Here is a 23,659-nt window from a genome sequence, read left to right as displayed (position 1 = left end):
TAACCACTGGGCTAAGTCCACTTTCCCCAATCATATCTTAATCGTGCCCAGTCACAGACCAGATTACAAACATAATCCAGTATCTATTTTTGAAAATCATAACCATATCAAACTGCTACACTGTGGAAGGACTTCCTACAGCCTAGCTTCTGACACCATACAACTCTAACCTGGTTTCTGTTCATGACCTGCACATGTTCAGAGCTGACTGCCACTGGGTGTGTCACATGCTACTCCTTTTGTCACCCAGCTAGGGAAGTCAGCATGGTGGACAGTAGGAACAATTCTGGAAACCGTTCCTATGCAGGATGGCTAACAATATATTATAGACAGACATAACTTGCAAGCCCCACAGATATTTCCCACGAAACCAAAAGTAAATGAATCTCCAGTCCACTTCCCCTTAGCAAAAAATGTTCATATTCACCCCAATGCCACCTGACAGTATGGTGGAGGAGAGCATATTATAATTAAAAATATTAGTAATAGTGGAGTTTTTATGTCACAGGTTATGTAAATTCTGCTAAGTGGTTTTCTAAAGTAGATAGACCAGTTTCCATGCCCACTCACAGGGCATGAGAGTTCCAGTTGCTCCATGCCTTCATCAACACTTGGTTTTGTCTGTTTTTCTACTTTAGCCATTCCAAGGGGTGTAAGGTAGTATTTTATTGTCATTTTAATTTGCATGTCCCGGGTGAGTAGTGAAGTTAAATGCTTTTTCATACGTGCGTTGGCCTCCCTGGTACCCTCTCTTGTGAAGTGTCTTTTTGAAATGGTAGTACCAAGACACTGAAGAGAAATACATGCATTCATCCAACAGATATTTATTGAGCAACTATGGAAAGGAGTTTGGCCTTACCCTGGGTGTGGTGTGAGGTTTTTGGGTGGAGGATAGAGATGATCTGACTTACAACACCCCATGTAGGACCTACAACATTGTAAAAGGGCCATCGGTGTCTGATAGGAAGCTATTAAAATGGTCTATGTGAGAAATGAGGATGGGTTTGACTGCGTTGTAGCCAAAAAGGTAGTAAAAGGAATTTTTGGGGGGAGTGGCTATACCTCAGTGGTTGTATAGTCCTGGATTCAATCCCTGGTACTTCCTAAAAAAATAATTTATTTTGAAGATCGAGGTGACAGGATTTGCTGGAGGATTGAGTGAGAGGAAGCACGCAGCCAAGGGGGACTGGTTGAATCGATTTATTGGCCTTTTACTAAGACAGGGAAGACTGCAGGAGGAGCATGCACTGTGTTTCAATCATGGTAAGCTTGAGTTGCCAGTAGGTTTCTAAATGGAGAAGCTGGGTTTGAGTCCAGAGATGCGGGGAGAGGTGGAGCGTGGAGATGCAGACGTTGCAATCATTTGCGCAGCGTTGGTGTTTAAGGCACCTGAGGCTGTGTGCAGGATGAGAGCGGAGTGTCCACGGCTGGGCTGTACATAGGATGGTCTCTAGTCAGTGTGCTGGGTTTTCCTTTGGATTCCCAGATGTCAGCACTTGGAGGTCTTTTCTCTCTCCTGGAAAGTCTCCCCTCTCTCCTGCCTGACTGCTGAAGCAAGGAAGGTGGAGTTTGTGGTCTCGCCATTTATAGATGTCACATGTTTCCCATTTCTTCCCATGCCTCACCCTTGCCCTTTGCTGAGCTTGGTGGCCATATTTCCGGACTGCCCAGTTTCTTCTTAGTTCATGGGGAGAGTTGGAGTAGTCAGCCTGCACTAAAAAAAAATTTTTAAATGTAGTCAATATCTTTTTTTTTTTTTTTAAGATTTATTTTTATTTATTTAATTCCCCTCCCCTCCCCCGGTTGTCTGTTTTCTGTGTCTTTTTGCTGCGTCTTGTTTCTCTGTCCGCTTCTGTTGTCGTCAGCGGCACGGGAAGTGTGGGCGGCACCATTCCTCGGCAGGCTGCTCCCTCCTTCGCGCTGGGCGGCTCTCCTTATGGGTGCACTCCTTGCGCGTGGGGCTCCCCTACGCGGGGGACATCCCTGTGTGGCACAGCACTCCTTGCGCGCATCAGCACTGCGCATGGGCCAGCTCCACACGGGTCAAGGAGGCCCAGGGTTTGAACCGCGGACCTCCCATGTGGTAGACGGACGCCCTAACCACTGGGCCAAAGTCCGTTTCCCGTAGTCAATATCTTAAACAGCAGCAGAGCCAGAATTCCTGCGAGATGACAGCAGGCAGGAGCTAAGCAGCAACTGCCCTTTGGGTGGAGCACATGCTGTCCACATGTCCACGTTCCCCCCACTCCCTGACCCCACATGTGAGATGCTGACTGTCATCTTTCTTATGTCATTGCGAGGAGAGTGACATGTTCCTATTCCCATTTGCTAACAAAAGCTGTTCAGGAAAAGTGGAAAGGAGCACATGCCTCAATGTATCTGAGCGAGTCTCAGGCTCCAACTCCCCACCCCAGGGGCCTCTGCTTCCCCTCTGCCCAGTTCATTCAGCATCAGAGAGCATTCCAGGAGGCCCACCTGCAACACGACACCTTCCATGGGCTATAGAGAAACTTCAGCTGCTCCCACTGTAGGAGACAGAAGAGTAAATAAATAATCACAGAATTACTATGCACTGTTTTGATGGACAGTCATTTCCTGAAGTCCCTGACTTGTGTCTTAAAATGGAAAGCAGGAGTCAGGTAGTAATGTCGGGTGATGGGTTTGGGGAGAGTAGAAGGAAGAGAATGGGTCAAGGCAAAGCAAGTAGAATCTGGAAATCTTCAGGTATAAAATAAGGTGCAGTACCAAGGAACTGCAAGGAATCCACTTAGACTGAAGCTTAAGATGGGAGAGAGGTGGGTCAGGCTGCTGGGAGAAGTTTGGCGATGTGGCGAGGCCCTCAAGTTGCGAGAAGTGCTGCAGGTAGGGGTCCTATTCAAGATTGACAAAGGTGGGAGGACTCAGCGATAAGGTAATTGTGAGTTGAGGTGGACTTCGTGGGGAATCGTGAGCAGAGGTCTCCTTGGTGGGGAATTAGGAGCTGGGATGGACTTGGTGGGGAGTCGTGAGCTGGGGTGGATTTGATGGGGAGTCATGAGTTGGGTGGTCTTGGGGAGTAGTGAGTTGGGTGGACTTGGTGGAGAGTTGTGAGTTGAGAGTGTGGCCCCTCTTTGGAAATGGTGTTTATGTGTGATGAATCTGGACTCAGATGGGATCTCCCTTCATAAGACTTTCATGCTAATGTGCTGGAGGTGCAGTTAATGTTGGGGTTTAAGATATATTTAGGGGATTTGAATCTCTGGACTGACAATGTGATAGCCAGATCCTGAGCCTCAACAGACTCCAGCACCTACAATCTGATTTATTGGACTTACCACACTCAGCTAAGATGGAGGTGAAGAAGGACAACCACCACACCATGGAGCCTAGAGTGATTACAACTGAAAATGGGAGGATCGCATCCAGCATCCAGGTGGAATCTGAGCCTCCTCTTGACATAAAGGTGCAATGGACACAACCAATCCAGTGTCCACATAGAAGAGGTGGCATTGGATTGGGAAAAGTGGACATAATGGACAAAGGGTATGGGGAAAGGCAGGAAGAGATGAGAGGTGGAGGCGTCTTAGGGACATGGAGCTGCCCTGGATGGTGCTTCAGAGGTAATCACCGGACATTGTAAATCCTCACAGGGCCTACATGATGGAATAGAGGAGAGTATGGGCCATGATGTGAACCAATGTATATGAGGTGCAGAGGTGCCCAAAGATGTACTTACCAAATCCAATGGATGTGTCATGATGATGGGAACGAGTGTTGTTGGGGGGGGGGGGGGGAGAGGGGGGGTGGGGGGGTGGGGTTGAATGGGACCTCACATATATATTTTTAATGTAATATTATTACAAAGTCAATAAAAAATAAAAAAATTAAAAAAAAAAAAAAAGGAATACAGAAACATTAACGTAAAAAAAAAAAAAAAAAAAAAAAAAAAAAAAAAAGACCTTCTTTGGGGTTTTTGGCTGGGGCAACTGGATAGAGTTCATGTTTCAGCAGGACGCCTGGACTGCAGATGGGTTGCAAGTCATTGGTCATGATGGCTGCAGATATGGAGGGGTCACTATATTGGGTGATCGAGAGTGTAGACTCCAGGGCCAGGATGCCTGCCCTGAGATCCCTTGGCCTTGCACACTGTAGCTGTGTGATGTTGGGCAGCTGTTTTAATGACTTCGTTTGTGCCTCAGTTTCCTCACCTGTAAACCGAGGATGCTGATCGTTCCTCTCCTCAGATGTCCTGTGAGTGTTTGTGCACTGCTTGTGTGAGTGCTCAGGGTTGGGGGTACAGGCCAGTGCTGTGGCTGTGGGTGGTGGTGAGGAAGTCAAGGAGTGCATGCAGGCTGGGGGCTGCACGGGAGGACAGTGGACACAGAGCCTCAGACAGATAAGCGTCCAGGGGAGGCTTGATGAGAGCTGTTCCAGAGGAGGTCACGTAAAAATTCAGTGCGCGGAGGAACGATGGGATTTTAAGGGTAGAGTGGGCGATGTTGAAGAAACTTCACTGTGAAAATAAAGAGGGAGAGGTGATTGTTTAGCTTGGAAATTCTCGGGACTTGCTGGCTTCTGACCCCAGGAGAATTTGGAAAGGCCTTAGGACCAACTCTGCTTTGTTGAGCTACTCCTTTCCTTCCCATTGGTCAGTTGCGTGGTAATTAGTGATATATTAATATTCGTGGATGACTGGCCACCGTGGCTCATGATCACGTCATTATTACCTGGGCATCTGGTGAACTTGGCACATTTTATTGTTTGCCACTCTCATTTGTATTCAAGGAACTCTAGCGTCTCGACCCCTGAACCTCAGCATGGGGAAGCATCATCAGGACCACGCTGCTAGCAGCCTCATTTCCTGATGCGACAATGGGACTCTGGCAGGGCTTTGGGAGTATTGCTCCTAGGGTAACTTGCAGAGTCCCATTTATGGACCCAGGATGTGAGACTCATTCCATAGTGATGGATGCTAAAAATTGTTTGGCAGACTCAGGCCAGTAACCCAGAACCAAGATGGTGTAGAGACAAGAAAAAGGCTTTTAGATACATCTATGAGCAGGGCTTATGATGTCCCTGGAGCTAGAGCTGATGGCATTCCTTGATTTTAAATGTGAGATTCAGGCTTCAGCAACTCATGACCCATATTTAAGATATTAAACATTAACAGAAATGTTGTTTGGATGGAGAGACCCTTAGTTAGTGAGTAGCTGAAAAATGTTAATTAAAAAAGTCTACACTAACTTATTACTATTAGAATGAGAATGTTTTAACGTCCCTCTGACGGAGAGAAAGTAGCTGTGGCAAAAACTTTGGCAAGCTGTTTATCTGGCAGATCCACGGGCCCTGCCACCTGTGCGTGCTGATGTGCCTCGAAGACAGGTCTATTTGTACCTAATAGACTCTATCACCATTGTCCCCCTCAGTGTAGAAAATTAGGAATCAACCTTTTCTTAACCTAGTATTTTAGTTTATTATTCAGCCAAAGAGGTGCTGATGCAAAGTACCAGAAATCTGTCAGCTATTATAGAGGGTAATTATTTGGGGTAAAAGCTTATTACAAGGCGCCAAAGAGTCCTGCTCATTCTTATTAATACTTTTCTCACTAAAGTCTGTTGCTGTGTATTGGAGCAAGATGGCGGATGGCATCTGCGAGGGTTCAGCCTTGCACTTTCCTCTTGAGGCTCCATGGGCCCAGCTTCTTCCGATCTCAGCTGTAGGCTGGCATCGGGCTCAGCTGCTCTGTTTCCTCAGCTGCAGATGCACAGGCACCTGGCTCATCTCTCTCTGGGCTGCAGGATCAAGCTCTCCTTGTCCATGTCTGTGGAGCTCTCTCTTTTCCTCTGTGTATCTCTTTCTGTAGCTACTTCTGTGTTCTTGATTGAGTGCCTGTTTATATAGCCCACCAAGGGGGCGGACTCAACTCTGAGTTGCCCTATTGACCTGGTCAAATCAAAGCCCTAATCTTAGCATAATTTAATCAAAGTCATCTCAACTGAATCTAATACAATCAAAGGATATCATGCCCAGAGGAACAGACCAGCTTACAAACATAATATCTCTTTGGAATTCATAAATAATATCAAACTACCACATTTAGCATCCTGTTTGGGATTTATACATCATGTATACGGTAGGAGTTTTGGTGCTTGGCTTATTGTCTTGAGCTATTAAATTTTGTCATTTGCTTATTCTCACAAATAACTCTCTAGGTCATTTTGTGTACCAAGACCTTTCCATATAATTCCTCATTTAAGTCTTAACAACATCCCAGTGTCTTAGATGCTTCCGTTACTACAGATGATGAAACTGTAATAGCTTCTTGAGCTATTACAAGAAGCTAAAATCTCCCCCAACATCTCCCAAGTGGGATTTTTCTCTTTAAACTTTTTAAAAAAATTAATTTATTGAAGTATATCACTCATACATAAACATACATAAGCAGTAAGTGTATAATAATAGTTGTGAACTTACAAAACAATCATATATAAAATCATACAGGACTCTAATAACTCACCCTACCACCAATAACTTGCATTGTTGTTAAACCTTTTTAACTAATAAAGAGCATTGTCAAAATATTACTACTAACCAAAGTATTTTTCCCTCAACCAACCCTAATATTATCTTTATATCATTTACATATGAACATACATAAACAATTAAGTGTATAGTAAAAGTTTTGAACTTACAAAGCAAACATGCATGACATCATACAGGAGTCCCATACATCTACCCTCCACCAATACCTTGCATTGTCGTGAGACATTTGTTACAAATTATGAAACAATATTGTAAAAATCTCACTACTAATCATAGTCCTTATCTTGCATTTGGTGTGTTTTCTCCCCAACTCACCCTATTATTATTTTTTAAATATATTTTTTATGACAGAAGCTGTAAACTTATGAAACAATCACGCAAATGTGCAGAAAACCACAATTCTCATCCACCTCTTGGTTTACTGTGCTATTGAGTTCCTAGATTATTCTCTAGCATTCTGTCATTTGGCATTTACATACCTAGACTACCATTTTCAGCCACATCCCCATTTATAAACAAGCTGTTACTAGGTGTTACCATCCACTCTATACATTTCCACACTTTTACAGTAAAGTTAATTAAAACTTCTACATACATAAACATCAGTAGTCCACTCAGTCCTCTTATCTCCTTTAAGAATCCACCACCTACCATCAGCTCTTGAAGATATTTTCCTACAATTTCTTCTAGAAATTTTATGGTTCTTGCTTTTATTTTTAGGTTTTTGATCCATTTTGAGTTAATTTTTGGATAGGGGTCCTCTTTCCTTCTTTTGGCTGTGGATATCCAACTCTGTCAGCACCATTTGTTGAATGGACTGTTCTGCCCAAGCTGTGTGGGTTTGACAGGCTAGTCAAAAATCACTTGACCATACATGTGAGGGTCTGTTTCTGAGTGATAAATTTGGTTCCATTGGTCTATGTGTCTGTTTTTATGCCAGTACCATGCTGTTTTTATCACTATAGCTAGGTAATATGATTTAAAGTCTGGAGATGAGGGTTTGGTTTTCCTTTTTATGATGTTTCTGGCTATTCAGGACCCTTACCCTTCCAAATAAATTTGATGATTGTGTTTTCAGGGTTTTTTTTTTAAATGGTGGTGGAATTTTTATCGGGATTGCATTAAGTCTGTATATCAATTTGAGTATATCATCTTGCTGGTTGTCCTCCTCTCTTTAAACTTTTATTCTAGTAACATATATCTATGTGGGAGTTGAATTCAGGTCTGACTGATTCTAAACCTATTCATGTTTATGAAAATGGTAGAAATGAGAATTACATTCTAGATAGGTCTTTGTATGTTTTTTGGCTTCATGATGATCTACAGGGGCTTTTCTAAGTTCGCTTATTACCTAGATCTTGCTGTGTCTGCCCAGCAGTTCTTTTATCCCACCTGCACCGGGCACGATGATGGGAAAGGGGAAGGTGGAGCCTGCTTGGCGTGGGGTGTGGGGGTCCCCGACATACAGAGATGAAAGGGAGAGTTCCTGCCCTCAAGAAGCGGCCAGTCTAGCGGATGAGGCGGGGCGCTCCCAAAATACCGCTGTGTGCAGGGAGGGGCTGCACTGTGCGCTCGCCAGGGTGGGAGGTGGGGGCGCACAGATGTCTTCCCGGAGTCGAGCCTAGAAGGACGCACGTGTCAGAGCTCGCCAGAGACGGCCATTCCAAGCTGAAGGAGGACAAACGCGAGTCCCTGAGCCCGGCAGGGGGCGCGAGGCCCGGGGCGGTCGCGGAACTAGCCAGGGCCTCGGGCGCGGAACTAGCCAGGGCCTCGGGCGCGGAAGTCCCTGTTTCCCCCGTGCCTGACAAGCCATAGGGAGGCCTGCCCGGCGAGAGGCCGCTGCGGGTGCTGCTGGCGGCTCGGGAGGTCCCCGGCCCGCTGCCGGCAGAGCGCGCAGTGGCAGCAGTCCGGGCGGGAACGTGCGAAAGGACCGTGCCATTTGGAAAACTGCCTCTGGGTTGCTAGCTCGAGCCCTTGGCGTGCGGTGGCTGTGGGGGCGCTGCGGGAGGGAGGATTAGCAATGGCCCCCCGGTTCTTCTCTCAGCATCTGAGCAGGGGGCGGCCCTGGGGCCAGCGGGAGAAGAAGGTTGAGAGAGAGGCCTGGTGAAGGCGACGGGGCACGCCCGGCGGGCCCAGCCGTCTCCAGAGAGCACGGGAGTTGGGCTGCGCCGGAAGCACTGCCGGTGCTCACACAGAAACAATAATGGCAATAAGAGGAATCAGCATGAATGCAAGAAAAGACCCCGTACAGCATCTGGCTTCTCGGCTTGCAAAGCGCCCTCCTTGCCCAAGTTGTGTCAAGGGGCCCTGGGAAGAGCGCGCCCAGGACAGCGGGCCCGCCCCTCCGTCCCTGCGCATGCGTCTCCGCAGAGTGCTAGGGTTTGGGGTGTTTGGGATGTAGAAAACCAGCTGCAGAGGTGCCAGCCAAGTTAGGCAGGCTGAGCACAGCCCTTGTTAAAAAGCCTCCCAGGTTTCCCTCAGCGATCGGCTCGGCGCGGCCGCAGGAAGGCTTCCTTCGTTCACCCGGCGCGTGTTCTACCCTGCCGTGTGACGCCCCCGTGGGAGGGGGTGCAAAGACCCCTTGCCCTGGAGTGGGGTGACCGGTGGTCACGGCGTGGTCACCCGGGCTCAGTTTGCTTACAGAGGTTGGGGACTCCTCATCAGGAGGCGACTGCGGCTTCGAGCACGAGGACACGAGAGCAGTGAGAGGCTGCCAGCGGGATGGTAGTGGGGTGGGGGCGGGTGAGAAGGAAAAGGCTCGTTGAGCCTGGGCTTGTTAGGTGACGGCTTGGCTTCCTGAACAGAGGCCAGCACAGAAGCAGGTTAGGAGGAGGCCGGGGGGAGCGGGCGGCGCTGCCGCGACCAGGTTTCTGCTCTTGCTGTTCAGGGGCGTTGCTTTCCTCCCATATGATCAAAGCCCCCACACCCACACTGCAGCCTGGGTGAAGGGGGGAAAGGACAAGAGGAAGTGGCCTGCGAACAGTGGCCTTGGAAGGACGCGACCGAGGAGTGGCACCTGTCACTGCCATCCACACCCTCTCGGGCTGAATTTGGTCACAGGGCCACACCTAACTGCAAAAGACTCTGGGAGGTGTGGACGCCATCCCGAGGGCCGCACGCTTGCTAGGAAGTGTGGTTCAGTTCCTAAAAGGAAAAGGGGAGGCTGGATAACTTGGTCAAGTCGTCCCTGCCCCAGGCTGAATCTCAAAGGCTCTCAGTCACTACCTTGAGTTTCCACTTTATCCCAATAGCAGTAGGGAACCGTTAGCATGTTCTAAGCTGGGGGGCTACACGATGCAGATGGAAAGCTCATTCTGGTGGCAATATGGAGAATGGATCTGAGTGCCATAGAGGAGATAGATGGAAGCTTTGAGAGGGCAACTGAGAACAAAACAAAACCAGAAAGCCACGATGGTCAGTGTTCACAGAAACACCTGTGGGCCAGCTAGGAAAAATATTGCAGGATCTATTCAAGCAGCCCGATGTATCTCTTGTTCGTTGAAAGAATTTTGTGCACCTACCCTGCGCCAGATTAGATTTTAGATGCTAGCAGAACAGCAGTGAACAAAAGAGGAAGGGCTCTTGTTCCAGAGGACGGTCCCATGATCCACAACGAAACTACTCACCAAGACACTTACAGACAGTGGCAAGTTCTAGACAGATGGGCCAGAAAATGCAGAGTCCCAGGGGGAGGAGGAAATTTGGTTAGGACCAGCAAGCACATGGGAGTGGCTGAGGGAGAGCCAGTGAAGGGTGAACTTTGGCAGAGGAGAAGCTTGCCAGGGACTCCCATTCTCTGAGCAATGGGAAGCCATTGGGTTGGTTTTTTTGTTTTGTTTTCTAAAGGTTCCACAATGCGTGGTTTTAATTCTCTTGCTGCAAGAGCTTGTATCAATGAAAAAGTATGAAACCAAGGAAAATAACTGAATATTTGGGGGCACCTTGTACCTTATACAGGCAAAAAGAGAGAGCCCCTAGCTTGCTTGAATGCAGCAGTCTTAGTGGTTCTATATTTTGAAAAGTTTTTTTAAGGATGGTTTTTAAGGTAGGAAGAAAGGAGAAAAAAACATCCACTACCCTATTGTAAAATTAAAGCAGTGGGCAGTTGACTTTCTTTACACCCACATAATATAATGGCAGCGGTTCAAATCGGACCAAGGTGAATACAGAATGGAGATTTTCTAAACACAGCTGAGACTTATTATAGCAAAGCCAAAACACTAAAATGATAGATTACATTTTGAAAGAAAATGCACAAAAACCAAATAGGAATTTTGAGACCTTTTTTTTTCATTTCAAAGTTAATCTTCTTGCTATAAATTCACAAATATGCTAATTTAAATACCCAATCCTAATTGTTACATAAACACACATTACAAACAAATGTCTGTTATCTCCATGTCAGCACCCATTCACATCATCGTTTAGAAATAGGGAGAATAGATTTCCCCTTACACTGTTTCTTTATAGTTAACTTTAGCAAAATTCATACCAAATAGTAATTAATAATGACATTCTTTATTTGTTAACTCACAAGGAAACACCTCGTATGACTGCATTTTGTTAAAGTTTCTATACTAAAATGTAGAAAAACTGAACTACACAAATATTGAGAAGTTTAAAATCCCTTGATTTTTTTATGCCTGGTTTCCCTACTGCAAGTTATGGGGCAATATACCTGATGTCATGAGAGAAAAGGATGGAGAAGCGGATGTGGCTTGAGCAATTGGGCCCCCAGTTACCATATGGGGGATCCTGTGTTAAGGTGAGCTGGCTCGTGGGGAGAGATGGCCTGTGTGGCAAGCTGACACAATGAGCTGACACAACAAAAAAGAGACACAGAGGAAAGACAATGAGAGACACAACAAACCAGGGAGCTGGGGTGGCTCAAGTGATTGAGCGCTTCTCTCCCACATCAGAAGGTCCTGGGATTGCTTCCTGGTGCCTCCTAAAGAGGAGAAGAGAAGACAAGCAGACACAGAATAACGTGCAGCGAATGGACCCAGAGCAGATAGTGCAAAAACAATGGAGGGGGAGGGGGAAACGCATAAATAAAATAAATCTTTAAAAAGAAGAAAAGGATGAAGACAAAGCTACAGATAAAAGGCCTCAGGCTTGTACATCTAATTGGCACTGCATTGCATTAATCAATAGCTGCACTCTTTGCAAACTGTGGTTAGGACAGTCCTCTGACCAAGAAGAGTTTCCTGTTTAAGCTGCAATAACTTTTCTGTGGTGGATTTTTACAGTTCCTCTAATGCACTTGGGACAACTAACTCAAAATAACCTGCAACTTTCCTGACAACTGCTCCCTCTCTTTCCAGCTAAGAATAGTAGCCATTTTCTGCTGAGTTTTATTTTAAAGATTTATTTCTTATTTTATTTCTCCACACCTCCTCCCCTCCCCGCCCCCCGCTGTTGTTTTGCGCTTGCTGTCTGTTCACTGTGTGCTTTCTGTGTCTGTTTGTTGTGTGCGCTCTGTGTCTGCTTGTCTTCTTTTTAGGAGGCACTGGGAACTGAACCCCAGACCTCCCATGTGGGAGGGAGGTGCCCAATCCTTGAGCCACCTCCCATTCCCTTCTTGTTGTGTCTCGTTGTGTTTCCTCATTGTGTAATCTCATTGCTTCATCTGATTGCATCAGCTCACTGTGCCAGCACATCACATCAGCTTGCTGTCTTGCTCGTCTTCTTTAGGGGGCACTGGCAACCAAACCCAGGACCTCCCATGTGATAGGTGGACCCCCAACTGCTTGAGTCACATCTGCTTCCCTGCTGAATTTTCAGAACCTTCTGCTATCATATCCAGCACTTCCATGACCAGTTCCTTAACCACTGCCATAGGTATTACCCAAGCTTCTTCCACCAGAGCTACTCCCTTTCATCCATCTATAACTTGATTACTTTAATTTAAAAAATCACTATCATTCCTGCCACCACCATAGCTACACTGCCAAAATCTCCTTCATCATAATCGTCATATCTCCACCATGTCCACTACTTGGGTTCCCATGGCCTGGACCACCATCACTGTAGCCCCTTTACTATATAACCAGGACCCCCAGCATAGATGCTCCATCACCTCCAAAGCCATTGTATCTGTCCTCACCTGCTGCGTCACTACTTCTGCTCCAAAGCCATTGTATCTACCATCCCCTGATCTGCCACTACCTCTGCTCCAAAGCCATTATATTTCCTGTCACCTGCTCATTAACTACCTCTGCTGCAAAGACATTCACTATATCTACTGCCACCTGCTCCTTAAGGATGTCTACTCCAAAGCCATTATAGCTACCAATACCTGCTCTGTAACTGCCCTCCTGCTGCCACCTCTCCACCACAGCCTCTTCCACCAAAGTTTCTGCTGTGGCCACAGTTCCCTCCACCACCTCCAGAATCCCTCCATGACCGGATCCTCCTCTACCATCTCTTTGTGATCCAGCAAACTGTATCTCTTGTTCAGAAGAGGACTTTGTCACTTCTCACTTATGCCCACAAACATATAGTATTTTTGAACAATAATTGACCACTGACAGTTACCAAAGCAAATCCTCTCTTTTTCCTACTCTGCCTGTCTTCTGTAACTTGTGGTTTCAGTCTTGCCATAATTTTCAAAGTAGCCTCTCTAAAAATTATGTTCTTCTATATCTTCTGTTGTTTTTTTTAGGAGGTACTGGAGAATGAACCCAGGACCTCATACATGGGAAGCAGGCACTCAGCCACTGAGCTCCATCCGTTCCCCAATGAGAATTGTTTTGTTGCTGATGTTGTTTGTTTTTAGGAGGTACCAGGGCTTGAACCTGGGACCTTATACGTGGGAAGCAGATGCTAAACCATTGAGCTACATCTGCTCTCTTCTGTTTATCTTCTTGAATGGGCACCAGGCTTTACAGAATCCTTTCCAAAAACAGCTTGGTTTAATTCCAGTTCATGCCCCTCATCCCTGGGTGGAACAGCACACACTGCTGCACCCACCTTTTCACCATGAGAAAGTCACAGAACCAAAGCCACTGAAACATTTGGTTTGGGCGTCTCACGTCACCCGTGAATGTGCCCATTTCTCAAAATATTTTCTTCAGCTATCATCTGTAGTTTCAAAGCTCGAAGCACCAATAAACAGTTTTCTCAACTGCTCTGGTTCCTTTGGATCACGGCCCAGAGTCAGCCTGGGGGGGAGTGGGGCTGTTTTACCTGTCATTGGATCATTTTAAGCAGTAAAGTGATTTGATTGGAGCAGTGTTTAAAAATCATCCATCCAGTTTCTGTGTTAAGAATGGATCTTAAGGCTACCAGGTGGATGGTTGGAATACAGACTTGAATTTTGTGAATGATATTCACCATGTGAGGATCTAAGCAAGGAAAAGCTGAGGCCTCTGTCCTCAGTGGTTCTGGGACTTGCCCAGGATTCAGCTTGAAAGTGCAGGTCCTGCGCTGATCCCAGACCTGCCAAGTCCAGAGCCCTCGCCTCCTGTCAGTCATTCTTCCTCCTCTGGTCTTGGACAACCTGCTCTAGCCCCTTGCCACTCAAAGTGGTTCCCAGCATCAAGATGGCAGCTGAGCTTGTCACAAAGGCAGGGTCTGAGACCCTAGCCCACACCTGCCCCGTCACACAGTCATCATTTCCACAAGAGCCCCAGGTGACCTGTGTGTACCTTAGAGTTGGAGAAGCCTGGTGACATCTCCTCTCTCTCGCACACGTGCTCACACACAAGCATGCACCCACGACAGATCACAATACAGAATGCAGGGTCAGCACCAGAGGACCTGTGGACAGGGAGTCTGGGTTTGGACAGGTGCTATGGCAGCTCGATCTTTTGAGGACTCTGAAACTGATAAACAAGGAACCTGGGAGATTCATTCAGTTGCTGTGTGCAAATTGGGGTTCTCGGAAAGCTAATCTGATAGAAAGAGCAGGATATTGCAGGTACAAGAAACAGGAAGATCCTCGGTAGCAGAGACGTTCAGAGGCTGGAGAAGTATGGGTGGCGACCGCCTCCAGTTAAGGGATTGTACATGACTGTTTTAGGCTTTATGTTTTGTACTGTTCTTTACACTCCAAATTTTTTCCAGTAAGTGTTTGCTGTTTTTGCAACCAAGGTAAAAATCCCAACTGAGGCTCACTGTGAGATTGGTCAGCCCAAGGACAGGGCAGTGAGAAGGAAGAAGCTACTATGAGAAACCTGAGAAGTGAAGGTTTGGAATTCAGCCGGGCTTTGCCACCCTCTGAAGACTTCTGGAAGAATGTCTTCCTGCCATCCTCTTGAGTACCTCAGTCCTGAGCTCCGTGCCTGACGTAGAGAAAGACACTCGGGAAATCACGTCACGGAAGTGAAGAAGAACGCAGGGCTGGAAACAGAGATAGCTCTTTTTTCACCAAGTAGGACCAGAAGCAGCATGTGAGGAATTCATCACCTTGGTGGCTTTCTGACCAGACCCCCTGGGGCTGCTGGAACAAAAGGGGCCAGCTCGCACATCCTAGACGTCTTGAGGGCCATGGCAGTGTGGACCAAAGCCCTGCGCTCAGCTGCACACAGGTCTGCAGAGGCTGCGTGCAGTACGACCCTGGGGCTTAGTGGTGCCCTTGGCATGTCTGCAGTCCCTCCTGGACGTGTGGCGAGGCCGTGGCCCAGAACTGGAGGGGGGCAAGCGGTCATGCTTTCCATGTGCGCCCTAGCCTTCCCAGAGTTCTCCGTGTGAATGCTGTCATCTAGCTTCAAGGGCCTATCCCATTCCACTTGTTTCATAAAGCAAATTAGGGAAAAGTTTCAACTTTACTTTGAAATCTCATAAATTAATTGACACCCGGTTCCATGGGGCAAAGGTGTGTTATGTCGCCTTATTTTGGGCAGTTCCCATAGTTTCACGTTCTTCAAAACCACTATTTTGTTTTCCTCTTTCTCCAAAGAATAATTGTTTGACAGGTAGAACAGAGTAACTTCAAAGAGTGAGTGTGGGGAGCGGATGTGGCTCAGGCCGTTGGGCACTCGCCTTCTGTGTGGGAAGTGCTGGGTTTGGTTCCCAGTTCCTCCTGCAGAAAGCGAGCACACAATGAGCAGACAGGTGAGAGAACCACCTGGGGGAGAGGGGGGTAAGTAAAAAATTAAATAAGGCCAATAAATCTGTTTTTGTAAAGAATAACGGTTGATGGGAGCAGGTGTGGCTCAAGCAGTTGAGCGCCTGCTTCCCACATGGGAGGTCTGAGTTCGGTTCCCAGTACCTCCTAAAAACAAAAAATAAACAATAAGCAAACAACCAAAACAACTCCGCGGAGATAATGTGGCTCAGTGGTTGAGCCCCGGGGTCCCACATACAAGGTCCTGGGACCTCAGAAAAAGAAAAAGAGTAACAGTTGGGTAATTAAGGCTCACTAGAAACGCAAACAGAAAGTCTTGCAGATAGTGTTCAGCCCTGAAATTCTGTCAGTCATGGAAGACTCCTCGGGGCCCCGATTCACACTCACCGCCCCTTCCCCGCCACAACCGAAGTCAGAGCTGGCTTTTGAGAAGCCGCGGGTTCCTTTGTTTGGGGAGTGGTATAGGAAGTTGGGCTTACCTCCCACCCTTTCATTTCAGATCATCAGAAAAGCCCTCACTGAGGAGAAACACGTCTCTACGAAAACCTCGGCTGCGGATCTCGTGACAGAGACAGATCACCTTGTGGAAGATTTGATTATTTCCGAGCTGCGCAAGAGGTTTCCTTCGCACAGGTGGGTGGGCCCCGGGAACCGGCCTGGTAGCCCCTCGCCAAACCCGCAAAGCGGAGCCCCCGATGAGCGACGAGGGCAGGCCGGACGCGGTGCGCGGTGCCTGACCGCTGCTGTCTCGGGCGCCTGTTGACCAGCTCCACCTTAGGTTCCTTCCTTTCGCCCTGTCTCGGCAGGGCCTCTTACGGCACACCTCAGGGCCACTCCCTGCCCCTGCCGCGCCTCGCCCCCTGGTCCTGGAGGAGTCCCTTGGAGGGATGCCCGGCCCGCCAAGACTGGAGCGAGACCCTCCCGGGCTCCCTGGCTTCTGGGCAGCCGAGCGTCCACTTGGCTGCCTCAGGCTAGTGTCCCCAAGGAGGACACGACAGGGAGAGGCGTGCTGGTCTGGGCCCGAGCGTGGCGCCGGGGAGCGCGGCTGGCTGGGGGCACCCCACCCTGCCTGGGCCACGGGGGCGCTTACTGGGCTGCCAGGCTCCTCTTGTTGAGAGCGGAAGTTCTTCGCCCTGTGGAGCATGTTGTGTGCAGTTCCGAGGGCGCCCTAGACCCCAGACCACGTCTTCTTTGCCTCTGAGGGCTCCCACGTCCCCTTCCGTACACCAAAAGCATACTTTGGAAACCACAGACCTGGGAGGCAGGGAGTCCTTTTCCTTCCTTGTTTAGAACCTTCTACAAATGTTGGATGCCTTCCACTGGAATACTCATTCTTGGACGTCTCGGGTGTGCTTTTTGGTGACTGTCAGAGTCCCTGATAATATTTACTTCTGTGGCAGACTCGGATAAGGCGATTTCCCTCAGCTTCCGCCTGGCACATGGGAATCCTTCAATGAACTTTTTTTCATGAATGGTTATACGACCAGAAGGGCAAGCTGGCGTTAGGACGCTGACCCTCTTTTTCATTCTTATTGTTTCCTCCCCACTAGTTTGGTTCTCTTAGGGGTACCAAGCTCTCCCTTTGAAATTCTCTCTGCTGATAGGTTGTGTTGTATTGAATTTTGTCGACAATGTTGGTGTCTCTGCTTCTGTTCCTTCCTTTTTCCCTATTCAGTTTGAAGTCAGGATTCTAGAAATCTTATAATTTATTAGCTCTAAAATGTTTATGATTTTTAAAAAACCCTTTTAAAAGCTAAATTAATTGGCAATGTCAAGGGAATTTATCAGGTGGATTGCTTTTTTGAGGATGAGAGGCTACAATCACTGACCAGCTGTTTCTCTGAGGTTTATCAACTATTTTGGCATTGATGGCATTGAGACTTCTGTGGCGAGGACCTGCTGGAGATAACAAAGTGAGGGCTGACTTGTCTGTGTGGGGATTTGGGGAAGGTTTTGAGGCCAGCCTCGGCATAATGAGGTTATCAGGGCTTCTGGCTGTTTTTCAGTCAGATCAGCCCCTGGGCTGCGTTCTGGGCCCGCACGTCCTGCCACGTGCTGGGTTGGGATCCACTCTTGTGTAATATGCGAGCAGATGCCATTTGCACCAGGTAAACTGAAACGTCCACCGCTGTGTCTCACAGGGTGAAAATGCAAGCATGGTACGGCAAGCGCAGCTTCCCCCACCCCACCCTGGCAGCCTGGAGGAACCGCAAGGCATGAAGCCCCTTTTGAAAACTGGGGCCTTAACTAGAATGTGGACAAGATCACCCAGGGAGGTTCTCCAAAGTGCGGGTGCCAGGTGTCCCTCTCTGAGGTAGCCGGCTGCATGGAGAGCTGTGGTTCCCAAACTCCAGTCCACACGTGAGGGGTGGTCTGGGCCGAGTTTTCACCCAGCCCCAGCATCCCAGTCGCGGGACCAGCCAAGCCAGGGTCCTGGGTTGCTGCTAGCCAGCCACAAGCACTGGGCGCCCCCTCCTTCCTGGCTTCTCTGGGAAAAGCCGTTGGATGGGATGATCCGTCGTGGGCTAGAAGTCTGTAAGCCACTGCTTCTATTCTCCTAGGCCCCGGTTAGCCTAGGACATTCAAATGAAGTGAAATCACGTTTTCAAACTATCAGTGGGATGTTTGTGTTTTTGCCCATGACTAAGATGAAAAAGAAAATACCAGCATCTTGGCCATTCAGTCGTGTTTCAGATCATAGATTGATAAGTGGTGAAGAGAAAAAAATTGTATGCATATCATAAAATAAAATAACACACTTCTTCTACATTCGAAGTATTTGAATATATCCATTGAAAAACATTAAAAAATATGCCCATTAATGGTTTTATTCACCTTTCTTAGGAAGGACTTTCCTTTACTATGAGCTTATGCCCTTCTTCATTTTCAAGTCTTTTATAAATTAATATTAAAGATAGGTTGTGACCCAAGGAGGATTCCCTGGTTTTATTATTTTACGTCACGCATCGTGAGCTCTGAAGGCGGAGTCTCCGATCTGGAAGATAGGAGTAGAGTGAACGGAGGAACGACGAGGCTTAGACTTCCTTCTGCCCCAGCTCCAGTAGCTTTGGCAGATCTCCCCGCTTCCTGGGGTCTCAGCCAGCTCGCCTGAGAATGAGGTGCCCAGCCAAGACCCCCGCTGCGGTTCCTGCGCTAGCCCTCATGCTGCGGCAATGGCCACAAACACACCGGCCCGTCAGCGTTAGGAATTTAACAACATGGGTCTTGTCAAGCGTCCACAAAGTATTGACGTTGTGTTGACATTGACCACATTTGCTCAGTCTCCGTCCAGTGTGCTGGCTTTGTTGGAGCACCCCCCTCCAAACTGTTTTGTTGTTGATCTTGAATTGGGTCCAAGTTTAACTCCTTTGAACATATGCAGACAGTAGTAGCAACACGGAACTATTATTTCTGTCAACCCTGCCACTGTCCCCTCGAGCTGAGGAACCTCGTTGGAGATGGCCTGAGTCGGTGCAGGCAGGGGCAAGGGGGTTGCAGCCCGAGCCAGATGGAGTGGCCGCCTTCCCTGCCCTGGCCTGGCCCTCCTGGGAGGGACCTGGCTCACCTGCATTGGTGACCCGGTGCCCCGGACAGAGTAATGCGTGTTGAGTGGATGAGTCCAGCAAGACATCCAACAGAGAGCCCTTCGCTTGGAAGCACTTCCCTGCCGCTGCCAGCTGGACACCTTCCCTGGGTCATCCCCCGTCCCCCCACTGTGTTTTGCACTGGGTTCCCTGTGGTCTCTGGGCAGAGGAGCCTGCTGGCCTGGCCGGCGGTCCGGCTGCCACTCGGAAAGGTGGGGCCGAGTAACCTTAATCGGTTCCTTCATGGACTCAAGGAACAGTCCTGACCTTGTAACAAAGTAAACAAGCTGGGAAAAAAAAAAGTCTTAGGTGTGGGTTGGCTGTCCAAATTATAAGGAAGGTGTGTTCTGGCTGTTTTTTTTTAAAAAGGAAAATAGCTCATTTATGCAGCAGAATGTGTCATTCCAATTTGTTACTAAACTTTTTACCTAAACCCAGTCGCTTTCTAATTTCTTCTTTATTATGAAATCTTCGAGCTCCCTAAATGTAGTCATATGCCCTGGGTGGTTTTTTTTCTATTTATAGCATGAATTTTATATAAATGTTCCAAATTAATGTCTGTAGAGAGGATTCTCCTCTCTCCTTCTATGGGAGAGCTGAAGAATGTCTTCTCCCGTCCATAGATATTAGATAATTAGCTTCCTACCTAAGGACAACCAGGTTTAAGAAGATGAACCTTCTGCGTCTCTCCCCACACCCCAGGGCAGGCTGGACGTGTCCCTGTCTCTCTCAGCTGCGGGCCGCCTGCCCCCAAGGGCTCCCCGCCAGAGTGAAGCAGGTCAGAAAACAGCCCGTGCGACTTCCGACTCCTTGCGCGCATGTGTTTGGGCTAATGAGCAGCGTGTACAAAGGCCGGTAGAGAGAACTCCAGGACAGGAGGAATCAACTCTGAAAATAGTCAACAGCTCAATATGGGTATTTTGAGTTATTCCCTTCAGAAAGGTTTCACAAAACAAAGGCTTTGTTGGCCCAAAGCATTCATGAGTGTTGCTGTGAAAGCCAGCTGCTTGGCTCACCCGCGGCAGAGCCCTGGGGAGTGAGCCGACTCTCAGCCCTCAAGCCCAGACGCCGGCAGCGGCCTTTGCCATCTCTGCGCTCTCAGACACACGTTGGCGCTAATGGCCACGCAGAGCTTCTTCCTTCTCTCCAGGAGACCCCAATGGTGTCCTCTCCAATTCTAGTAGGTACCAGCTTCCTCCTAAAATCACCCTTAAGAGCTCACATCCCCTCTCAGTTCCCTGGGGACTCACCTTTGTCCGTGAGTCGTGCTCCCTCCCTTCTTGACTTTAGTAATGCCTTTTCGCTGCTTTATCAACTAGACTTTGCCCACTAGACTTTGGCACTTGCTCCTTAGATATGTATGCTTTAGGGTGTGGGCCCCTTTTCTTTAAAAATGGAATTGCAAGTCATTACAGGGGAGGAAAATCCCATAGCCACCCAAGAAAGCATTGCAAGCAGACTTAATTCCTTAAGCCTTTGGCTAAGAAAGTGGGTTAACTGAGCTCATCATCTGCGCGACGCTGCAGCGAGGCGGTTCCGTGCTCCATGCCTGGCCCCACCTGTGTCTTTCATCACAAGGTTTCTTCCATCTAGATTTGATTGGAGATACTAATCCCTGACTCTGAGCGGCTTGCCGGGATCACATGACCACACTGGGTTAGGGCTTGGGAACCCCTGGACTAGCTCCCCACCGAAAGTACCTGGGAAGATGGAGGGTAGAGGGGCAGTTCCAAAACAGAGGGACTGGAGCAGACGGACCTGGTCAACTGCCTCACGTTTCCTGACTCCCCACTGGACTGGCAGCTCTGTGGGGCCAGGGGGCAGCTGCACACGCTTGGCGGACGCAGCCTCTGCTTCGCAGGCCATCCTCTGCAGTGCTGTCTTGTCCTCTTCTCCACCCTGTGCTGTTTGCCTGCTCACTCATGGGCTTCTGGGGAGAAGTGGGTAGGGACTCACGGGCCACGGGAGGAGAAGGAAAGTGCTGTGTGCACACTCAGCCAATACACGGATAAGTTACGTTTACAACGAGGGGGTTGGTCATTCTGCGAGAGCAGAGAGAAGATGAATTTCATAATCTGTGAATGGAAGTGATGGTTCCAGCCCCACTGGGGAATGAGATTAGTTACAGTGGATATGCCAGCGCTCTGTGGGCTGAAAAGTGACTCCAAAATGCCGGGCACAGACCAGAGCAGCCCTGCCCGGTAGAACCTCCAGCAGTGCTCTCCAGCTGCACTGTCCACTCTGGTAGCCCTGGCCCACCAGTGGCCACTGAGCCCTGGGAATGTGACCAGTGCGACTGAACAACCAAATCCTTTTTTTTTTTTAATTCTTTTTTTATTTTTAAATTTTATTATTTATTTCTCTCCCCTTCCCCCCCACCCCAGTTGTCTGTTCTCTGTGTCTATTTGCTGCGTGTTCTTCTTTGTCCGCTTCTGTTGTCAGCGTTATGGGAATCTGTTTCTTTTTGTTGCGTCATCTTGCTGTGTCAGCTCTCCATGTGTGCGGCACCATTCCTGGGCAGGCTGCACTTTCTTTCACGCTGGGCGGCTCTCCTTCTGGGGTGCACTCCTTGTGCGTGGGGCTCCCCTATGCGGGGGACACCCCTGCGTGGCAGGGCACTCTTTTGCGCGCATCAGCACTGCGCATGGGCCAGCTCCACAAGGGTCAAGGAGGCCTGGGGTTTGAACCGTGGACCTCCCATGTGGTAGACGGACGCCCTATCCACTGGGCCGAGTCCGCCGCCCCAAATTCTTAATTTTACATAACTTTGACTAATTGAAATGGAAGCAGACACGTGACAAGTGACTCCCGGGTTGACCAGTGCAATTACAAGCCTTCCAGTCTCAGGCCACGTGGTTCCTGAGGGGGGGACCAGGCGCTGATGTGGTGTCCAGGAGCCCGTGGAAGTGGAGGGGGCGGCCTGCGCACTGCCCTGGCCTCTTGGGGCTCAGCGGCTGACTGGCGGCCTTCAGGCCAGCAGGGGGACGGGACGCTGTCATTTCTTCTTAGTAAGCGTGCCCCTCTCGGTCTTCCTTGTCCTCCAGCACGGATGTGGGCTTGGCGTGAGCGCCTCGTTGGAAAGCCCCTCAGCAAGACCGTGCGTTCACACGTGGAACCAGCGTGGGCTCGGGTCACAGCAGTTACCATACGTACCCGGCTCGTTCTGTGTGCTTTAGAGACAACATCTGATTTGATCCTTAGCACACCTCTGTTTTAGCCCTGTTTCATAGAGGAGGGAGGGCAGCCAGGCCCCAGGGGCACACAGCTGCTAAGTGGCACGGCTGGGGACCCCACACCCTGCCCTGTGCGGCCCTCTGTGTGAGCCTGAGCCTCCTCCTGGGAATGGGAAGAGGAAGGGGAGGATTAAGGATGACCTCGCTCCGCTGGGGCCGGGGTGCTTGGTGGTGCCATTGGCTGAGTTGAGTAGATGTCAGGGGAGTGCAGATAAAAATCAGGAATTCTCTTCCGTGCAGGTTAATGATTAGATGTTGGCTGTCTTGTGCAGATTTGTAAGGGAAATAGATGTACAGCCAAGTGAGGATCATTTCAGGCGGGTTTATTTACAGAGGGGCCAGGGACAAAGGAAGGGCCCTGGGGCCCACCAGAGGCAGGAGTGCAGGAGAAGGGGGCACAGAGGGGGCCACTTTGGGAGGAGTGCAGACTTTCACTGGGGGGCGGGGATTGGGTGGGGAGCAGGAACCAGCCAGGGAGGGAGCCCCATCCTCACCCCAAGAGCAAGAGGTGGATGTGGCCCACACAGGGGCTCTGGGCCTGGGCGGGGCGGGGTACGGGTGCTGGAGGGTCCTGCTCTGCTCTCCTGCGGGTTGTTTTCTGTCTGCAGGGCAGAGAGGAGTCAGGGCTGGGACCCAGGCTTGGGAGTTAGAGGTCTGGGAGATAGCCAGTGCCTCGGCACTGGTGGGCCCAGGGAAGCAGCGCGCCCAAGACCGCAAGCCTCCTTGGGACAGCTAAAACCAGAGGCCCAGCGCCCGTGCCAGGCCCAGACATTTGTGCTGTTCCCCTACCCCTGTCATCGCCCTCCTCTTCTCCGGACGAAATTGAAAACAATTGTCTAGCTTGGCTGTATAAGATCTATCTTCCAAAGTTATTTTGTCCTTTGAGTTCTCTGCCTGGCCTGCTCTGATTTCTCTAACGGCTCCTCTGAAAGTCTTAGTGGAGGTGTTGTTGCCTTGTGCTTTTCAAGCCCTGCTGAAAGATGATGGTCTTTTTTTTTTTTTTAATTTGGAAATAATTTCAAACTCACAAGACAGTTGCAAAAATAATACAAACCCCATTCGATGGAATTCCAACGTATCCCCAGCCCACCAGACACACAAATCCACTCACTTCAACATTTTGCCACCCCTGCCATACCATTTCATTTATCCATCCACCCATCCATCCATTCACCTTCCAGATACCTGAAATCAGTTTGCATGCATCATCCTCCTACTGCGTGAACATATAATGCCTCCATTCACATTTC

General features: G+C 49.0%; 1 protein-coding gene across 1 annotated transcript in view; it reads left to right on the top strand.

Moving 5' to 3' along the window:
• The window catches only part of IMPA2 (inositol monophosphatase 2), an 85,077-nt gene that overhangs the window by 4,896 nt on the left and 56,522 nt on the right, over positions 1-23,659 (top strand). The window contains exon 2 of the mRNA XM_004469993.4: positions 16,092-16,225. Coding sequence (XP_004470050.1) covers positions 16,092-16,225 — 134 coding nt within the window. The remainder of the gene's footprint in view (positions 1-16,091; positions 16,226-23,659) is intronic.

The sequence above is a fragment of the Dasypus novemcinctus genome, chromosome 16 (genome assembly GCF_030445035.2).
Source record: "Dasypus novemcinctus isolate mDasNov1 chromosome 16, mDasNov1.1.hap2, whole genome shotgun sequence".
Classification (NCBI taxonomy): Eukaryota; Metazoa; Chordata; class Mammalia; order Cingulata; family Dasypodidae; genus Dasypus; species Dasypus novemcinctus.
The sequence above is the reverse complement of the archived record's forward strand: the minus strand, read 5'-3'. Positions and strand labels throughout refer to the sequence as shown.